The following is a 20,297-nucleotide window of genomic DNA, read 5'->3' as shown; positions in this document are numbered from 1 at the left end:
AAGACCCGACCTGAGGACTCATGATGCTGGCCCCCAGCCAGACCAAGACCTGACCTGAGGACTCATGATGCTGGCCCCCAGCCAGACCAAGACCCAACCTGAGTTCTGCCCTCACCGCCCCGGGCTAGGGTCACAGGGACCCTATATGCAGAGAGCTGGGTGGGGTCTGCGCAGTGGGCAGTGGTGCCCACAGGGACACCGCCACCCCACTGGAGAGGCTGGCCTTTCACAGGCAACCTGTCTCCCGGTAACCACACTTACTCGTAGCTCATCCTCCATGAGACCCCCAGGGAGCTTCACCTACCCACGACCAGATGTGTCCATCTCACCTAAGAGACGGCAGGTCCTGGGCGCTCGCCCTGGGGTCTTTCTAAGTCTTCCCACATCTTCATTCCGCTCACACCCCAGGCTCTCTGCCTCTGGGCCTTAGCATGTGCTGTCACCCCGCTGCTGCTTCCGGGCTCCCATCCTCCACGTCTTGACTTCAGTGTTACTTCAGCACAGCCCCCCTCGCCTCGGCATCTCCCTGCTCAGATCAAACCCCACGTGACCGCAGCACAGCAGCTGTTCACTTCCTCCCAGAAAGCCCCTCCAAGGCTGCATCCTGCCTTCAGTGTCTTGTTGACAAACGCAGCAGCCGGGACAGGCCCTGTCGGTGTGGGGCAGCAGTGGACTCAAGCCACCCCACACACACCTGGAGGCCCTCAAGCCCCTCCATCCGTCCACCCAGGGCTCAGGAGTGAGAACAAGGACTGTTAACAGCGGGAGCTCCTGTCTGCAGTCACCAACAGTGGGCCATGAATGACCTCATCCGACCCTCCCCTCTACTAGGGTGTCCACCTATCACTGGCACTTCACACATGGGGAAACTGAGGCTGAGGAGGTTAACCAGCAGCTAAGAAAATGGCATTTGCCCTGCTGTGAAGGTGCCCAGAGCCAGTGCCCTGCTGCCTGACCACAAAACCGCCAGGAGTCAACCCCGGGGGGGGGGGGAAGAGTGCACCCCCATGTGGCCACACAGGATCAAACTACATATTGCTGCATGATTTTATTACTATAAATATACAGTAAAAACAAACAAAAAACTAGCCAATCAGAGTACATCAAGTGATAGCACGGGTAGGTCCAAACGGGCAGCGCCCTTCACACAGCACATGCTCCGAGCCCAGGGGTGAGCCGCGAAGACACCCGCCTGCGGGGCGTGGAGGTGCGTGCACGCAGGCCACAGCTCAGCACCGTGCGGCCGGAGCGGTGGTGTGGGAGCTGAGCACGGGTGTGGCCTGGGGGAGGCAGAGCTGCGAGGCAAGGGGACCACGTGCAGGTTCAACTGGAGGAAGAGTCTAGTTCTCCCGAGCTGCAGGCTGGGCAAAGCCAGAGCCCAGCCAATCCAGCTTCAGAAGGGGATCCCAGGACGCTTTGTAACCCAGGAGCCGCATGGGTCCCTGCCGGCTCCAGCCCCTAGGGGGCAGCTCTTGGCCTGCAAGCACCAAAGCCCGGTGCAGCCCTTCACCTTTGTGCTCCACAGACCCTGCTTCCTGACGGGTCTGCTCCTGGAGCCCCAGACAAGGAGTCAGAAATACACGAGGACACTGACATGGCATGGGGAGCCAGGGCAGCTGTGTGGCCCCTTCAGGGTGGCAGACCCACCAGGAGGCCGCCATGGGGAGGTGTCTGAGACGGCAGCGGGCCAAGGCCTCCAAGAAGTTGCAGGCAGGCCCAAAACCACCAGCACACAGTCCACGCCCACACCACGCCCCACCTCGCCTCGTGACCCCTGGCTGCCTGGGGCACTCCAGCCAGCCAAGGAGACGAGGGCAGAGCCAGAGCGTGTGGCCAGGCTGCACCACCGGCCCAGAGGGCCCAAAGCAACAGTGACACCCATGCGTGAGACACCCAGGCCCACTTCCCTTCACGGACTATGACCTGGACCCCACGTCCTGCCTGTCATCTGTGAAGCTTGCTTTTCATGGCCAACAAAGGCCCCTCCACCAGTCCTGTGAGCTCCTGGGTGCCAGCGCCATGGCTGGGGGCTGGGACAAGGGGACTCCAGGCCACCCCGCCCCACACCTCAGCCAGCGGCAGGAGAGGAAACGGGCTGAAAGCTGCCATCCTTCATCCGTACCACCTACAGAGACGTCGACCGGAGAAAACAGGGAGTCGGGGCCAGTCCGTGTGCTCTTTGATCAAGGGCCACCCAGTCCTCAGGGCCGGCAGCTGTGGGTGTGTGCAGACAGGAGGCCAGGGTGGCCCTCAGCCACGCGGAGAGCTGAGGGTCCCATGCCGTCAGCCAGGCTGGCTCTCAGAGGAGGGTCAGCTCGGTGGCCCCGAGGTCAGGACGGGGGCCACCCAGGAGAGGGTGGGGGCGGCTGGCGGTGCTGAGGCCGTGGGGCGTCTCTGCAGAGGGAGAACATCCTGCAGGCGGGAAGCAGAGGGGAGTTATGCCCGGCCGCCGGCCCAGCCTCACCCGCCAGGCCCAGGGCTCCACAGGCCCGTGAGCCGCAGCCCCAGGGCCTGCGGAGGGTGGAAAACAATAGCTGCTGCCGGGTGAGGCTCCCTAGCCTCCAGACGCCAGGCCGGCAAGGACACAGCCGCCCAGCTGTCCCACGCCCGAGCTGAGAGCTGCCCCAGTCAGCTTATCTCCAGATGGTGCCCCAAGGATGCCAGACGACGTTCTGTCTGCTCCTGTGTACACGTGCACACTACACACACACACACATATACACGGACGGCCTGGCTCATGAGGGTGCATGCACGCATACACAAACGAGCAGTCGGGCTCAGGAGGGGGCATGCGTGCGCACACACGTGCGCGCACACACACACACACACGGATGGACGGCCTGGCTCATGAGGGTGCATGTGCGCACACACACAGATGGTGGCCTGACCCACACGTTTCACAGGCTGTAAAATGCCCTGTGGTCTGGGCTGACTACCTGCCCACCCTGACGCTAGGAGCCATGGACACCATTACCTAGCAAACCAAGAAATGCTTTTCCACGGGCACCTGGTGGCCTGGGCCAGGACCCCTGGCTCAGTGAGGAGCATCTCTGGCAGCGGCCAGACACTTCTCTACAGCCAGGCCTGTTTCTTACTGCTGCAAGTTTATACTAATCCCAACTCTAGGCACAGATTGTCCACCAACCCTAACCCTGACCCTGACGCTAACTGCCACGGAGGCTGCAGCCAACTTTCTAGAAGCGTCGGGTCCTGTCTCACAGAGGGGCAAGATCTGTCAGAAGACCTTCGAGGATGACAGGAAAGGTTTTAGTGGGGACATGAGACGAGCTGTCCAACCAATAAAGACAGATGTGAAAGCCTCATCTGGTCAGGTGAGCTGACCAGGAGCGCACGCCATGACCCAGACGGCAAAGACCACATCCGGGAATGCGTTTCTCATGTGGGCGTCACATGGAGGCCCGCCTACAACAGGCCTGGCAGCCCGTGCACCCTGGGCTGGGACCCCAAGTACTAAAAAACTTGACTGACCCATCGAGGCCACGTGGGAAGCGCTGTGGCTCCCGACTCCGCCAGCTGCCCCAGAATGTGGGAGCCAGGCGCCTGCAAGAACCTGGGCTGACAGTCTAGGCCCACAGGGACACCATGGCCGGGGAAGGTGACGGGAAAATCTGAAGGCCTTCCTCCCACTGCCCTGCCAGGACGCCCAGAAGAGCCGCCCGAAAGCCAAGAAGGGAGGTCACGTACCAGCTTACTTCTCTATACCAACAGAGCAGGAGTCGGGACCCAGGGCTGTCAGAGAGGAGGAGACAGACGGAAGCTTGGTTAGCAAAGCCTGGACTACACGGGCCAGGAAGGGCAAAAATGCCCGACCCAGCAGATCCGCAGGAGCAAGGGGAGTGTGTGCCAACACCACGTAAAGCAGAGCACGGGCCCCGGGAGCCGTCCGGCTGGCGGCCCGCACAGAGCAGATCCCCGAGCCCAGCGCTCCGACTGCTACGGGGCCGCTTCCATCTCCAAAGGGTCTAGGGCCGGACGCTTCATGCCGGGGCTGATGGGGGTGGACCCCAAGGCACGAAGGTGGACGCCTGAGCCCTGAAAGGCCTCACCCCATGGATCCGGGACACTGGGGACCTGAGCGTTCCTCATTTCACACATTTTCTCCTGACCCACCTCTTTCTCCGTCAGGAAGGAACACAAATGCCCAGAGTTACGCTGCCTCTGTCAGGGGACAGCTGTGCAGTTATCAAAAAGGAAGGACAGAGGGGTAGGGTGTGTTTGTCTGCATGTATGTGTGCATATGTGTTCACGATCTCTCACATGGATGCTGACAAGATGCCTGACACGCCTTTAAGTGGCAAAGCCTGCAGAGTGATGGGTGTTAGTCAGGCACATGTGACAGGTCTCTAGGGTGTGCGTGGCAAGACTGCTGCACAGTCTGCTCCAAGGCCTTTGACAGCTGGTGAACCTGAGCTGAGGGCACGCAGTGAAGCGTCTGCAGCCAAGAGCAAGTCCGAGAGGAGCAGCTGGGCTTCCGGCACTCAGATCCCGCCCTAACCTGGCTCACAGCCCTGGAGCCCAACGAAGAACAACGCTTGGCTTCTGCTTCCGGGTTTCTGAAAACAGCCCGAGCAGTTACGGTACAGTCTCTAATCAGCCAGGCCTGAGGCAGGCGTAAGCAAGTGAGGGCTAGCAGGCTCGACGCTGGCAATGGGCCAGGGGCGGGGCTGCTGCATAAGCCTGTTCATCGACCGATCACGACTATGTGCTGAGACCCCATCCTGCATATTCACGCAGGTCCCACTGACTGGGGGACCCAGGACCTCGGCGCGCTTGGGGGCCTCCAGGATCATGCATCGTCTCTGGGACGATGGCAGCCGTGCGCCAGGACCGCCCCCAGACCTTGCGTGATTCTCGGCTTGTATCCTTTCAGTCAGAATCATCAGGGACCGGGGGAAAGCAAGCACAGTGAGAGCTGGCGGGGCTGGGAGGACAGAGTCCTCATTGTGGAGGTCATTGTGTCAGGGTCAGACAGTGTCACGCGGACGGCTGGCATCAGGATGAGGAAGTGGGAAGGTGGGGACGTGAGGGGTCTTCACGCTTTGGAAGCTAGCCTCATGCCGGTTATATTCCTGTTCCCCTCCGTCCCCCACCCCCAGCAGAAAACCGTCATAAGGAGACCGACACTCCGCCCAGGACTGGGACACAGACTCCACCCAGAAGGAGTCTGCAAGGAGTGGCTGTGCCCACCTTGGGTCGTGGCTGCCCGGCAGGCCCCCTCACCCCCACCCCATCTAAGGCAGGGTCAGGGCAGGGCCACGTGCAGGGCCCCCATCTTCCGCCTGCCCCCGGAGCCCCCCGCGGGCCCCCATCTTCCGCCTGCCCCTGGAGCCCCCCGCAGGCCCCCTCTAACTGTACGGCTGCTAACCGCTTCTGCCCAGGGTCTGTGTGTGGGGAAGGCTCCTCTGTAACCAATAACAAATACTGATCTTAGCTTTGGGGACCCTTTCACAGGCTGCTGCCGAGGGTGGGACGAGCGGGCCTTTTCCACCAAAGCCCCTTGAGACCACCCCCACCCCAGACCGTGACCAGGCATCCTGACAGATCGAGCAGTGGTTTCAGCATAAGGCTGGGGGCACTGGGCTCGGGAATCTAGAACACCCACCCCCCGTGGTGTCTGGGAGCCGAGCACAGACAGTTGAGAGCGCCCCAGCCCGAGCCCTGCTCCTGCTGCCTTCCTGGGAGCCCAGGGTCCGAAGTGAGGGACTCTGAACCCCCAGGGCAGAAGGCAGGGGGATGAGCCGACAGGGCCCAGCCTGGGCTGGCAGGAAGAGTGGGAGAAAAGCAAAGCCCCGTGCACTGTCCTCAGCCTTGCTGACAGCCCGGGCGCCAGCCTGGGACACACTGCCTCCCCTGGGTGTCCAGGGAGCCAGCTGGCTGTCCCTGCTTTCTCTGGCCTGGACCAGCCCACCTGACATGAAGCCATGAGCTCGCTCTAGGGCTTTCTGCCTGTAGCCCCACTGTCCCATCGGTGGAGGACAGGGAACCTGACACCAGCCGGCCCGGAGCTCAAGGGCAGGGCAGGTCTTCTAACCAGCAGCCTCTGCCCAGCCCGCAGCGGGGCTGAGTCTGCAGGAGTGGGGCCTCGTGGAACCTGCCCTGGCCTGGGCCCCAAGCTGGGCAAAGCACAGGTGTCGAGCCAGGGGGACCAGACACTGGCTCCTGGCAGCCAGCTCCTGCCACCGTGCACTAAGGACAGCATCACAGCAGGGGACCCCACCTGGGTGGGCGTCCCCAGAGTCCACGGGCCGAGTGCTGTACCTGGCAGGTAGACGTCAGCAGGGCCGCTGTCCTGTAGGACGCTCTCCACGGATGCGGCCTGGCTCCCTGCAGCAGGGAGGGGCAGGTCAGGGAGGCCGAGCCCAGGAGCCCATCGTCCCTCCACCTGAGGCCTTCCAACACCCCACCCGAATCCTCCCTGCAGGGGCTCGAGGTGGGCAGTTCCCCTTCTCACCACCGCCCCCTCACCCCTCCTTTTCCTAACCCCAGGTCTTTTACCAGCTTAAAAGGTCAAACAGTGATGGCTGGCAACTGTTCGTCATCGACCCCCCAGGGCAAGCCGCGTGACCTCCCCACCCCAATGGCCCTGCCACCCTGGTTTGAGACCAGGACATGGCACTGCCTCAGGGGGCGGCAGCTCCTATCTAACTGGTGAGGGACTTGCTGGGAGGGCCCTCAACGACCACAGCTGGTGAGGAGGCTCAGCCCAGGATGTGGCCGAGTGCCTGACGCAGGGGACAGGGCTGGGAGCTGATCAGGGGCCCTGCCAAGCCACATGCAAAGACGGCAGGTGTGAGGATGCTGTGACTAAGCCCTGGCCCAGGCCCTGGACAGTGGGCAGGGAGGCCCAGCCACCCTGGGAGGGCCACGGGCAGGGCAGGCCGCCGTGAGTGTGGCCTTGGCATCCGCCCTTCCTGGGAAGGAGGGACTCACCACGCTTCAGCGACAACACCATCTCATCAACCTCTTCTATGATGAAACTCTGGAGAAGAGAGAGGAAAGCTGGGCTGCAGCCTGGGCCACGGCTGCGGGCGGCCAGGGGAAGCCACCACGGCCCAGTGCACCACCACTCCCGCCCCAGGCACCCAGCGTCTTGCAGGGCTGCCACTGCACAGCCAGGACACGGACTGGTGTGCACGGGTACCCAGCGTGCTGCCAAGTGGGACACCCGACAGGCCGCTGTGAGTCAGAGAGGCAGGCGGTGGGGGCCCACTCCGAGGGAAAGGCACTCAGGCTCCGGAGGCAGGGCCTCACCGTGGGGGCGGGGCCTCTCCGTGAGGGTGGGGCGTGGCCGCCCCTGGGCGGGGCTTGGAGCCGGCTGGGCAATAGGGCAGCTGGGAGCAGGGCCAGGCCTCACCTCTGGGGAGCTGCTTTCTCGAAGCACCAGCTCGGCCCCGCTTAGTAGGGGAGGAGCGTCCGAGTCCTCAGAGAGCTTCTCCTCGTCGTCCTCGTGGATGGGGGACGATGGGGACAGCAGGGTACTGGGGGCGGAGGGGGCACAGAGTGAGGGCGAGCGTGGAGGGAACGACGCCAACCCCGCTGAGCCACACTGGCCAGGGGCTCTCGTGCCAGGGCTCCACCTGGCAGTGACCTCGCAAACGTCCCCAGGAGTATCAGTGACAGGAGCTAGCCCAATGCCCAGCAAGTGGGGACAGGCAGACCTGCTGGCAAAAAGGCTCAATCCAGGCCTACGCTGGCACATGTCTAAACGGGGCAGAGAGCTGGCCAGTGCTGCAGCAAGCCTGGGGTGGGGATTATCAGGACACGGACACCCACCCCTCCTGTCTCCGGAGTTATCAGATCGCAGGGCGACTGCAGGCCCTGTGTTGCTGTTTGCAGATACTGTTGTTTTTTACACACAGCTCTGCAGCAGCCCGGTGTGGAGCTAGTCTTTATCCACACCACTTTCCCAACAGTATGCACTCCCTTCTCGTCTCTCTCCCCCACTTTGGTCATTCTCACAACATTTCAAACTTTTTCCTAATGCTACTGTGTACTTATCAGACTACAGGATAGTGCAACCGTAACTCTGACCTGTACCATGAAACCAAAACATTTGTTAACTCTACTGCAATATACGCTTCAGCATGGGGGTCTAGAGCCGCACCTGCAGTACCTCAAAGGCAGGCCTGTACGCTTCTGTGTAACAAATCCACCACGCGTGGGAGGAACAGTCCCCGCCACCATCTGCCTTCTCTCGCCTTGCATGCCACAGAGGGAACCATGACCCACCCCCGGCCACGCCCTGCCAACGTGGCCCTTGGTTAGAGCAGATGACCGCTCAGTCGCCTGGAGCCGCGGCCCGAGCTGCACTGGCCGTCCCGGCAGCTCTGGATGAGCCGAGGGCAGGCACCTGGCTTCATCATGGGGCCCTGCACTTCAGTGCCCACATGCCCAACCTTTCATGAAGTCCTCGCATCTGGAGACTCGAACGGCCTTCCCCGGACGCACCGCCCCTGCAGCGTGCCACCAGGGAGGGGCACCCCTGCCCTGCTCTGTATGCTTTGCTGTAATGAACCTGCTGTCCTTTGTTAGCTGACGTCAAAGCTGGCCCCTGACTCCCAGAGACCAAATGCACAACGGAAGGAAGTGCTGCCCAGTCCTGTGTTGTCCCGTGGGCGGCTTCAGGTCAGACTGCTGGGACCCACAGGGTCGCCAGGAGCCGGTGTGGGGAGCACACTGCTACCCTTTCTTCCCTGTCTGCACCTGGAACCTCCGCCAAAACCTGCACAGCAACAGGTGGGCCTCCGACGACAACGGGCAGGGCCGCGGGAGCCACCTCGGCCGAGAATCAAACTCGCGTCTCCCTACTGCCTCACGGCAACGAGCCTCGGCCCTGAGAGTGAGCTGCCCTGGATCTGCCAAGCGCTGCTGGTGAACCACGGAATGAGACCTATCACCGAAAGCACCACCAGCCCCGACTGAACCTCACGTGGGCTTCCCGCTGTCCCTCCCGCTCTCCCTCCCTCCCTCCCAGGCCCGTCAAGAGCAGGGCTTGGGTCCTGAGAGCGAGGCCCGGACAGCGTGCTCACCTGTCAGGGGACTTGGTCCGTGGCTGGCCCTTCTGGTGGCTGCTCTCCATGACCTGCTCGATGCCAGCAAGTGGACAGCTAGCCTGGGACAGGCCGTCTGAGACCCCCGAGTAGGTGATCTCCTCATACAGGGGGGCTGAAGGGATGGCGGGGGAGACAGCCCGCAGGCCGTTGAGCGCCTGGAGCAGGGAGATGGGCTCATAGCCTGATGGGACGCTGTCAGGGCTCTGTGGGGACAAGGTGAGGTGAGAAGGGCTGGCCGGCCGAGCCCCCTGCCCGCTGCCCAAGGACGCAAAGCCCAAGGTGCCGGGCTGGCAGTTCAGTCCCGTCTCTTCTCAGTAAGTGTGTCCGCACCACCTTCCAGGGACGTAAACTGCCCTCTCCTGAGCCGCTCTGAGAAAAGACTCCCCAGCTTGGGGCCCCTGGGCTGGCAGCAGTGGACCCCAAGCTCACATAAAAGGCACAAGCTCTGCAGGCTGAGGTGGAAAGCCGGCCCCCGCCCTTGCCCAGAGAGGAGGATGCAGATGGGCCTGGCTCGCTCCCAACCAGACACCCATGTGGCCTGCTGGTGCCCCTGATGGAGGGCGAGATGGGCTTCCGGCTGGAGCCGCCCCATCTCGGTCTCAGCCTGCCCCTCCCTGGCTCTGACCCTACCTCAGCACAGAGGGGTCAGTGAGAGAGGAATTAGTGATAGCAAGAAGAACCAGGAACAGGTGGAGAGCAAAGCCATGCTAAGGACAGCCAGTCAGGGCGCTGGGTCCCAGGCCAGGGGGAGCCTGGTCCCCGGGGCGCTGGGTCCCAGGCCAGGGGGAGCCTGGGGCTGCACCCAGCACAGGCGTCCAGACTGGCTCCAGAGTCCCCTCATGGGCTGGGGCATGTGTGGGGGTGACTACTGTTCCAGGTGGGCTCCAGGGGGCATCCCTGGTTAAGAACTACTGTCCTCAGCCCTCGCTTGGCTGGGAGTGGAGCCCCTCAGCAATGCTGGGTCTACTTCAGGGTTGACGGTGAAGGCAGAAGGCCCGCCTAGGGCTGCGAGGCAGGCTGTGGCGTTCGCCTTCACTAGACAAGGCAGAGGCACCAGGCCCACAGTGCTCCCTCCGGGCAGTGCTGCCCCGCCTGACTGCAGAGGTGCCGAACAGCCCGGGAACCCCAAAGGGCCCGGCCCTTCCTGTCTCAGCCAGCAGCTCCGGCCACCAGTCAGATGGGCTCGGTGTGCTGCCAGTCCTCCATCTAATCACTGTGGAGCGTCTTCACCCACACCTGATGCCAAATTAAAGGTGACCGATCACTTTGGACCCCTGGCCCCTTCAAAAGGGGAAAAGATACAAATACAGCTGACGCCCCTCTCTCCAGGGTGCACAGGGGAAGTCAGGTTGAAGTTGGGTGCCTGGGCCCGAGGGGTAGTAGGCGGGAGCCCCTCAGAAGCCCCAGGCCTGCTCCCCGAGATGCAGGGAGCACGCAGGAAGGCCAGAGTCCTGGGGCAGGGGCGGGCGTGCACACAGCATGCGTGAGAGGCGCCCTTGGCAAACCAGCAGCGACGCCAGCTCCACCGTCGACGCTCATTCCACTGCCAGCAAGAAAGAAAAGGGAAACGAGGCCATTCGGGCGACCACGGGCGGAAGCAAAGCTGGCAGGAAGGGGCCGCGCTGAGGCCGGCGGGGACGGTACTGGCTTTGTGCCTACAGACCTTGCGCGAGCTTTGCTTGTTCCACAAAACTCCCTTCCAGGGCGGGGGCGCCGGGACTGGGGAGAGCGGATCGACAGGTTAAATGAACCGAACACGTTAGCGTGGGCACACACGACTTCCCGTCCTTGTCGTCTGGAAAACTGAGGGCCCGGGGGCAAAAACGGGGCTGGAAGGCCCCAGTGCACTTACTGTTTCCCTTTTGGGTTTCTTGCTGGCCAGTGAGGCGGGGTGCGACTTTGATTTTTTAAAGGGGCACTGTCGAGATAAAAACCACATGTTTTACAACTACTGCCACCCCACTTGGCACGAGGGCGGCGGAGGGGGTCCCTGGGTGAAGGGGCACTCCGGCCATGGGGACCTTGTTAAACCCAATTTTTGATGCAGGTCAGGTGAGGCTGGGTTTGTGCTGCTATCCAGCTCTCTGGGAGCCCAACACCCACCACCCGTGGTGTGAGCCACAAGCCATCGCAAGACAGGCCCAGGCCCCCACAGGCTCAGCACTGGGCTGGGCTAGGTGGGCACCAGACCCTCCCAGGAGCACAGCAGTCACATTCCGCTCAGTTCCGCCTCCTAAACCAACAGCCGGAGAAGAAAAAAAATTCACTGCCATTGAGTCCATTCTGACTCTTAGCGACCCCTCCTTGGGCTTCCAAGGTGGTATCTCTAAGAAGTAGATGCCCAGTCTTCTTTCTGAGCAGTGGCTGGTGGGTTTGAACTGCAGCCTTCTGGTTAGCAGTCAAATGTCTTAGGCACTGTGCCACCAGAGCTCCTTAACCACCAGGGAGGGCTTGAGATCAGCCCAAAGCAGCCCCACACACGGCCGTCTTTGTGGACTCACTGGGGCGCTTTCTGGTGCGATGTAGGAGTTGCCGGGGCCCCATCTGAGGAGCTGAGCCGCCCAGAGGAAGGCGAGCTTCCTGGAAGGCCTGGGCCATGGGAGCATCTCCTCACTCTCTGGGAACAAGCTTCTGGCTGCAGGCCACCAGGGTGGACACCAGGAGGAGTGGGGAGAGGGAGGGGCAGCAGAACCAGCCAGCCCCTGTGCACCCGCCCCGCCAACTCCCGAACCACCTCTCCTGTGGGCAAATCTCACCCAGGCGTTATTCTCACTGCTGCCAAAACACACACGGCTGGAGAAAGTGCCCACACATGCACATCAGACCCCACATGACACATGCTAAAGGCCCGTCTAGGAGACAGCGGCCATCCTGCCCAGCGGCCCTGGAAGTCAGGGGTGGGCCCAGGGCTTGGGCTCCCCACTCCAAGGGCCACTGCACCTCTGCTCCAACTGCAAGGCCCCAACTTCAGGGTTTGAAGGAGAAGCCAGGCACTGGGTTTGCCTGGACGCGCCTTGGCTCCAGCTTGAGTGCAGGATCCAGAAGAGGGTACAACTGCCACAGCCCCGTGGTTCAAACCACCCCGACTGTTGGAGGGCCTGAATGCCTGGGTCCAAATCACCTTGTCTGAGCACCAAGAAAATGGACTCACCCACTGACCTCGCCCAGGGCCGGCAGGGTCAACCCACGGCTGCTCTGCCTGCCCGCCCCGTCTCTCCTTTCTAGCTGACCCCATCTGGGTGTCTCTGTCTGCCTGTGTCACTGTCCCTGCGTCTCTGCCTCTATGTCTCTCCCTTCCTGCGTCACAGTCTCTATGTCTGTTTGCCTGTGTCACTCTGTCACTTCCTGTTTGCCTGTGTCACTCTGTGTTACTCTATGCCTCTGTGTCTGTGTCTCTGCTTATGTTACTCTGTGTCTGTCTGTCTGCCTGTGTCACTGTCTCTATGTTTGTGTCACTGTCTCTGTGTCTCTCCCTTCCTCTGTCACTGTCTCTATGTCTGTCTGTGTCACTGTGTCTCTGTGTCACTCTGTCACTCTGTGTCACTGCCTGCGTCACTGTCTCTTGTGTGTCTGTCTGCCCGTGTCACTCTGTCCGTCTGTGTCTATGTCTGCCTGTCACTGCCATCTGTCTGTCTCCATCTTTCTCCTTATCTGCCCACCTGTCTCTCTCTCTCTGCTATCATCTCAGTGTCTCTGTGTATCTCTTTTCCTGTGTCTCTCTCCAAGTTCCTGAACCTAGATTCTGACGCCCCCATTGGCCTGAGGCAGGGTTGGGGGGGCTGTGCACAAGACGGAAGGTCACAGCCACCACTACAGGAGAGCATCTCAGGGGAAAATGACATTTCTTAGCCAGGAACTAACAAGCCCCCAGAGTGTGTGGCCTGGGGAGGGCCAGTGAGAAGCATCACTCACATCTCCCTTTCATGCTGAGGGGGTCGTCTGTCATCACAGGCCTCCTGGAGGCAAGGCCTCACTGGGTGCTACAGGTGGGCCTGTCTAAGGGCTCTCAGCTGCCCCTGGGAGCCACACCTGCCCATGGACAGATGAGGACGAAGTGGCCTGACACTGAGGCTCCTTCTTGGTCACATACCACTAACCCCACACACAGCCCCACAGGCCCCCTCCAGAGCCCTCCCTACCTCCCCCAGCCCCACAGGCAGGAAGAAGGGCCACTCACAGACTGTTCATCATGGTCCACACTCTGGGCCAGGACAGGGCTGAAGGAGACTGGGGACAGCGCCCCTGGCTTCTTCCGCACGGCCCGGATCTGTAGAAGGGCCCGGAAAGCTGTTGGCAGAAGGCAGGGCTCACGTCAGCCAAGTGGCAGCCATTTCAGCATGGAGAGGCCCTCCAGGCTTGGGGACCCTGACACCATCCACCCCACCCGCAGCAGTGCCCCCAGGACAGTCTTAACGAGGTGACTAAGGGCAGGGAAACGGCCACCTGCGCTGGCCGGGGTGAGGCCTGCACTGGGGTTCCTAAGGAGCAGGCAGCAAGACGGATGCATTTATCCAAACCACAGGACACGAGAAGGGGGACAGTGACTGAAGGGCAGCCTGCTCTCCAGGCAGAGACCCTTTCCTGTGCACAGCCCGGCCCTGAGTCCCTGCTGACACCCACCCCTGGCCATCTCCTTACAGCCTGGGTAACACAGAGAAGCTCACAGACCGACCGAGCCGGGTCCCACACCACCCTGCTCCCCACTCAAAGTCGGTCCAGCTTCAGCGGCACTTGCCTGCTGTCCTCCAGGGCCCAACACACACCCACCTGCAGGCCCCCCTCCCAGCCCTGCCTGTCCTGCCATGACTGTGCCTTCCTCCTGGGCTCTGGAGGTCCCTAGACCACACTGCCTCAGACTCCAGGTCCACACAGCCAGCCTGCCCAAGGGTGCGTGCACAAATACTCTCTCTCTCTCTCTCACACACACACACACAAAATGTGTACACACAAAAATGTGTGCACACACATACATGCAGAAGCATATGCACACGTGAGCACACACATACACGCTCAGTACACACAGGCATGCACATGTATACATGCACAGATACACACACTCTTCCCACAGCACACCTGCCATCATGGGGGAGGAGAGGGGCAATCACAGGACAAGTTGGTGCAGATGCGTCCAGTCCATGGGGTCAAAAGCATGGGTTCCAGGATGACCCCAGTTCTAAACCCACCCCTGCTCCTGCTGAGCTGCGTGATCTTGGGCAAGCCCCTCTCTGAGCCCCTAAACAGTGATGGGCGGGTGTGGCCGCCCGAGCCAGCCGTCAGGTACTCCCCGTCCCTGTTCAGGTCCTTGCCGGCTCAGCAGCTTGGGTGAAGCACTGGTGCTTTGAATAAGCTCCCTGGTGATGCTGATGCCACACCCAGGGCCGAGAGAGCAGGAAGGTCTTCTTTGTGTTTACTACTAGTGAACGCTCCCGAGATCAACAGGCGTCCTGCAGCCCCCACAGGCACCGCCCAGCACCACCCCCACAGTGCAGAACGTAAGGCAGGTGCAGGAGGAAGCCCACAGAGGGCCCAGCCGCAGGCTTGTTTTCACCCACTGGATCTCTCGCCCTGGCAGTCGCAGCACGCAGAGTTCTGCCCAACCTAACTGAGAAAATTTCTGGAGGGTTCCATAACCTCTATGGAATTCCTAGATCAATTTTATACCCAGACTGTTTTTCTGTTTTATCTACAATTATTTTTGCCAAAATAAATTCATTTCTACAGAACACAATTTCAAATTCTCATGGAATCCAGACTTTCTGGAGCCATGGAGGCTGGACGAACCCCTGAAACTACTGCTCTGAGATAACTTTAAACCTTAAACCAAAAATATCCCCTGAAGTCTTATTAAAACCAAGTGCTCATTTAGCTCAACTAGTAAAGAAAGTCTGCCTTGAGCACTATGCCTGTGGGACCTCCTAAGAGCTATGTATGTGGGATCTAACTGACAACAGCAACCAGAAAGGTTAGATGGAACCTTAGGGGCAGTGAGTTCATGTTAACGGGGGAGGATTGAATCGGAGCACGGACGGGGAGGGGAGAAGGGCTGCACAACTCGATGAGCATCTTCAGTGCCACGGAGCAGTACACGCAGAAACTGCTGAGCTGGCGTCTGTCCTGTGCATGGCTGCCACAACAGAAACTCACTGATTTAAAGCACCTCTGTGAACACACTCCTTTCCCTCCAAGCTTTAAGATAAAGCCTCAATTCACCGATCAGCTCCTGCCCTGTGTGAATCTCACAGTGACATCTGTCCTCAGAGCATCCTCTCAGCCACCGCTTCTGATGCTCCTAAATTCTGGGTCTGAATCATCCCTTGTGTGACCACAGCCACCACCCATTTTTTGCTGTGTTAATTAACACATCTGACCTGAACTTGCAGCCAATAAGCAAACTGTGGCTCCCTGGGGCTATGTGTGGTCCGGTACTGCTACGATGCTAACCCTAGCCTCCCTGCCGAGCGGTGGCACGGCTGCAGCGGGGGCCCACGGACAGCACTCACGCAGCCGGCAGATGGGGCAGTTGTTGGCCTGGTAGCGTAGGGTGTCCGCGCAGGAATTGCACAGGCAGAGGTGGCGGCAGGGCAGGATGAGCGTGTCCCTCAGGTCCGATAGGCACACCACGCACTCGCTGCTGTTGTCACCGTTCTCGTCATCCGAGGGCTGCAGGGGCAAGTGCCTGTGAGTCAGCGTCCCGAGAGCCAGAGGCTGGGAAGCCAGGGCAGGCGGGAGTCAAAGAGGCTAGTGCCGAGGAGGGAGCCCATGGTGCCCCAGCAGGCCCTGTGTGTCCTCGGAGCAGGCTCCAGGAACTGGCAGGTCTGAAACAGGAGTCAACAATTCTGGCCTGCCACCTGTTTTTATAAAGCTTGTTGAGCACACAGCTATGCCAATGAAGGCACATTTGTCTACGGTGCTTCTGCGCTACACTGACAGCTTGAAGCAGACATGGTACAGACCCTGTGGCTTGCCAGGCCAAAAAGACCCTGGGTCCTCCACACATAGCCCGCCAGCCCCTGGTTTGCTACGTATGGAGTACACAGGGCCGTGGACATCACCTGAGCTAATTCCTACAGGGGGAAGGCCCGGCAAACCAGCTTCTAGCTGGTTCCAGCTGGCCTCAGGAAAGCTGGGGCGTGAGGCCGTCAGAGAGCTTTTATGAAGCAGGCGGCAGTTCCGTTCACGCAGTGTGCCGTCAAAGATGATGTTAAAAGGGAAACGGCATCATCCTGTCTCCCAGCTATTCTTTCCCAGCCCTACTCAGCCAGGACCTGAACTTAATTGACTCACAACTGATTTTGTCAACCACTGCGCTCTCTCTCCAACATCTAGACTTTGCATCTCGAGAGTGAGTGGAGCGAGAGATGGGGGAGAGAGAGAAAGAGGGGGAGTGAGAGAGAAAGGGAGAAGGAAGGGGGGGAGAGTGTATGCAGGCTATGAGCCTGTGGCAGCCAGCAGGGGGCAGCATTGGCCCAACTGTGGACTGAGAGCCAGGGCTGCATCATCCTCCCCACCCCAAGACAGAGGTTCACGTAACAAGCCAGTGAATTTGTTTGAAAAAGGGCAAAATGTTCCATAATCTCCCAAAAGAAAAAAACTAAGACTGGAAAGATGTGATGAGCCACTCTGGGGGCGGGGAGTGTGGGAGAGGTGGGGAGATGACGTGGGAATCTGCCAGAACAGCCGTACCCCTCGAGGGACGGCAACTCCGTGGGGCTGGTACCTGTTCTGCTGTGTGTATTTTCACCAAAAATGTGAGACAAGTGATTATTTTTTAATTAAGAAGGACAAGGATGGGGCAAAATCCATTAAATGGGGAAGAGAATGTTTGTTTAATAAATGGTGCTAGCAAAACTGGAAATCCATTTGCAGAAAAATGAAACAAGATTTGTACCTCACACCATACACAAAAATGAACTCCAGATGGATCAAAGACTTAAATGTGAAACCTAAAACTATAGAGTTCCTCAAGGAAAAAACAGGGGCAAATTTAGGGGCCCTAATATATGGCATAAACAGACTATCAATAACTAAAAATGCACCAACAGTAGAAGAGAAACCAGATGATTGGCACCTTCTAAAAATTAAATTTTTATGTGCTTCCAAAGACTTCTCCAAAAGAGTCAAAAGAGAACCTACAGATTGGGAAAAAATATTTGGTAATGACATATCTGACAAGTGACTTATCTATAGAATTTATAGAAAACTCCAACACCTCAATAACAAAAAGACAAACAATCCAATTAAAAAATGGGCAGAAGACATGAATAGACCCTTCACCAAAGAGGATATTCAAGCGGCCAACAAACATATGAAGAAATGCTCACGATCATTGGCTATTAGAGAGATGCAAATCAAAACAATGAGATACCATCTTGCCCCAGCACTAGCAGCAAAGTTCAATGAGACAGAAAATAACAAATGCTGGCCAGGATGTGGAGAGATTGGGACTCTCATACACTGCTGGTGGGACTGTAAAATGGTACAATCATTGTGGAAAGCAGTATGGAAATTCCTTCAAAAGTTAGAACTAGAAATACCGTATGACCCAGCTATTCCATTACTAGGTATATATCCTAAAGAAGTGAGAGCCATGACAAAAACAGACATATGCACACCCATGTTCATTGCAGCACTATTTACAATAGCCAAAAGATGAAAACAACCTATGTGACCATCAACTGAGGAATGGATAACCAAACTATGGTATGTACACACAATGGAATACCATGCAACCCTAAAGAATAATGTAGAATCTGCAAAACACCGCATAACATGGATGAACTTGGAGGACATTATGCCGAATGAAATAAGTCAATCACAAAAGGACAAAATATTGTATTAGTCCATTATTGTAAAAGTCAAGGAAAGGTTTATCTATGGAAGAACATTTTCTCTGTTGGTTACCGGGGTGGAGGGGAGGGGAGGGAACACTGTTAAATAGATAGAGATAAGTATCGATTTGGGTGAAGAAAAGGGCAATGTACCAAATGTGAGTGATCAATATAGTGACATTGAGGAAGAAAAAGACATAGAGAGGTACGTGGGAGGTACAGACAACAAATATGAACCCTTTTGCACATACAGTACTGCGCTGTCAGTGAAGGCAAACATGGGTATACGGGTGGACAGGCTGAACTATTAGGTATGTCTATGAAGCAGGGAGTATACCCAAGAACAGGTTTAGGGTTGGCAGACAATGATCCTATAAGTTTACAAGTATTATCTGAATTCCCAGGCGTATAGTAGAGCTGACAAGGGGCAAGGCTGTAGTCACTGCTTGGTCACAGCTAGCTACCAAGAGGGACCTAGTAGTTGAACCTGTGGGCTCGGGACCACAGTTGCAGGGGACATCAAGTTCAATTGGCATAACATACTACACAAAACATTGTTCTACCTCCTACTGTGACAATTAGCGAATGGGATCTTAAAAGCTTGCAAGCTGCCATCTAGATGCAATGATGAGTCTCTCCTCGCCCAGAGTAAAGAAGAATGAAGAAAACCAAAAATTCACAGAAACAATTAGTCCTAGTGACTGGTACACCATCCAATCTGCAGCCTATATGACTATGAGACCAGAAGAACTAGACGGTGCCCGGCTACTACTGTCAACCACTTGGAAGGGGATCTGTGTTGGAGATCCTGGATAGAGAAGGAGAACAATGTGGAACAAACCTCAAAATCATTTGGAGAAAAAAAAAAGGGGGACCAGGTTTTCTGGTCCAATAGAGCCTGGTGGAACTACTGAGACTATGGCCTGTAGCTGCCCTTCAGGTATGGAACTGAAAGCAAATTGTGACTTCAGCCAAACAATAGACAGGCATATGAGCTGAACATTTACCTGAGGTACATACATTCCTTGGAGAGAACAATCATGGGAGAAAGAAGGGCTGCTTATGCACAGGGAGACAGCTCAGAGGGCAGCAGTACATGGAGGATGGACACAGGTAAGAGGTTAACTATGGGGAGGAAGTAGGAGGGGAGATGCTGCATTGTGGTAAATCGTGGTTGATGTTATGAGACAAAGTGTATGTGAACTGCTGTATGGAAAGTGAATCTGCTCTGTAAAGTTTTACACAAATCATAATTAAAAAAAAGAAGAGAAGGACAAGGATGGAGCGTGAGGAGCAGCCAGAGACCCCAGGAGAGGCGGGGGAGGTGGCTGGCTCTTCTCGCCAGCCCAGGGGCCTGGGCGCACGGCCCACGGTGGGGCTGGCCGCAAGGACATACCTTTGTCTCCTGGTTGTTCTTGTTCTCAATGCCGTAGATCTCCTGCAGCAGGTAGCTGACCCGGTCCACCTGGAGGGGAGAGAGGCATCCTGAGTGCTCCCTCAAGCTCGGCTCCCACCTGGCTCAGCCCCACCCCAGGAAACGGGCAGGCCCAGTGCCAGGTGCGGCTGCCAGGATACCTGTCACCTGCCTAGTCAGGCCAGCATCACAGGTTGGACAGCTGGGGCCCCCAGGGTGCTGCCACCACAGAGGGCCTGAGTCAAGCTCTACGGCCAGCACCCATACTTTATGGCTGCCCCCTCCCTGAAGACACCGCATCCACGACCAGCCCCTCAAAGAGACCAGAGTGGAGGCTGGAAGCTGAGGGCACTCAAGTACAGTAAGCTTGAGCCGCTACCACCTTATAGAAGCTCCCTCCCTGAAACGGGAAGCCATCTCTGCTCCCTAAGACACTGGGCCCATTTCCTACAGACACGTGTCCTCCCTGCCAGTCACCTCCGCATCATCTCCAAAAGCTGGTATAGCCACTCCTCCCGAGATGGGGGTCTTGGACCCTGTGCTGGGCCTGGGGGGGTTCTCTCCACCCACCTCTCAAACAACTAACAAAGCCCTTCCTGGGCTGTGATCTGAAACAGAGCTGGCTGGCATACAACAGCAGCCACACAGAGAGGAAACTGCCTTGGGACATGCACACACGGGGAAACTGTGGACCACGGCCTTGGGACACACAGAGGAAACTGCGGACACGGCCCTGGGACACGCACAGGAAACTGCGGACCACAGCCCTGGGGCACACACAGGGAACTGCGGACCACGGCCCTGGGACACGCAGAGGAAACTGCAGACCACGGCCTTAGGACATACGCACAGAGGAAACTGCGGACCACGGCCCTGGGACACGCAGAGGAAACTGCGGACCACGGCCCTGAGACACACACACACACAGGAAACTGCGGACCACGGCCCTGGGACACACACGCACAGGAAACTGCGGACCAC

General features: G+C 58.3%; 1 protein-coding gene across 1 annotated transcript in view; it reads right to left on the bottom strand.

The window, feature by feature from the left end:
• Positions 1-2,299: 2,299 nt before the first annotated feature.
• Positions 2,300-20,297, bottom strand: part of MGRN1 (mahogunin ring finger 1) — a 68,327-nt gene continuing 50,329 nt past the window's right edge. Inside the window, exons 9-17 of the mRNA XM_042780772.1 lie at positions 19,299-19,367; positions 15,575-15,734; positions 13,252-13,361; positions 10,927-10,992; positions 9,051-9,277; positions 7,376-7,499; positions 6,952-7,000; positions 6,280-6,345; positions 2,300-2,412 (exon numbers count right to left, since the gene is read on the bottom strand). Of these exons, the coding sequence (XP_042636706.1) occupies positions 2,300-2,412; positions 6,280-6,345; positions 6,952-7,000; positions 7,376-7,499; positions 9,051-9,277; positions 10,927-10,992; positions 13,252-13,361; positions 15,575-15,734; positions 19,299-19,367 (984 nt within the window). The remainder of the gene's footprint in view (positions 2,413-6,279; positions 6,346-6,951; positions 7,001-7,375; positions 7,500-9,050; positions 9,278-10,926; positions 10,993-13,251; positions 13,362-15,574; positions 15,735-19,298; positions 19,368-20,297) is intronic.

Source organism: Orycteropus afer, unplaced genomic scaffold, assembly GCF_000298275.1.
Source record: "Orycteropus afer afer isolate SDZICR_OR568_19922 unplaced genomic scaffold, OryAfe1.0 scaffold00061, whole genome shotgun sequence".
Taxonomy (NCBI): Eukaryota; Metazoa; Chordata; class Mammalia; order Tubulidentata; family Orycteropodidae; genus Orycteropus; species Orycteropus afer.
The sequence above is the reverse complement of the archived record's forward strand: the minus strand, read 5'-3'. Positions and strand labels throughout refer to the sequence as shown.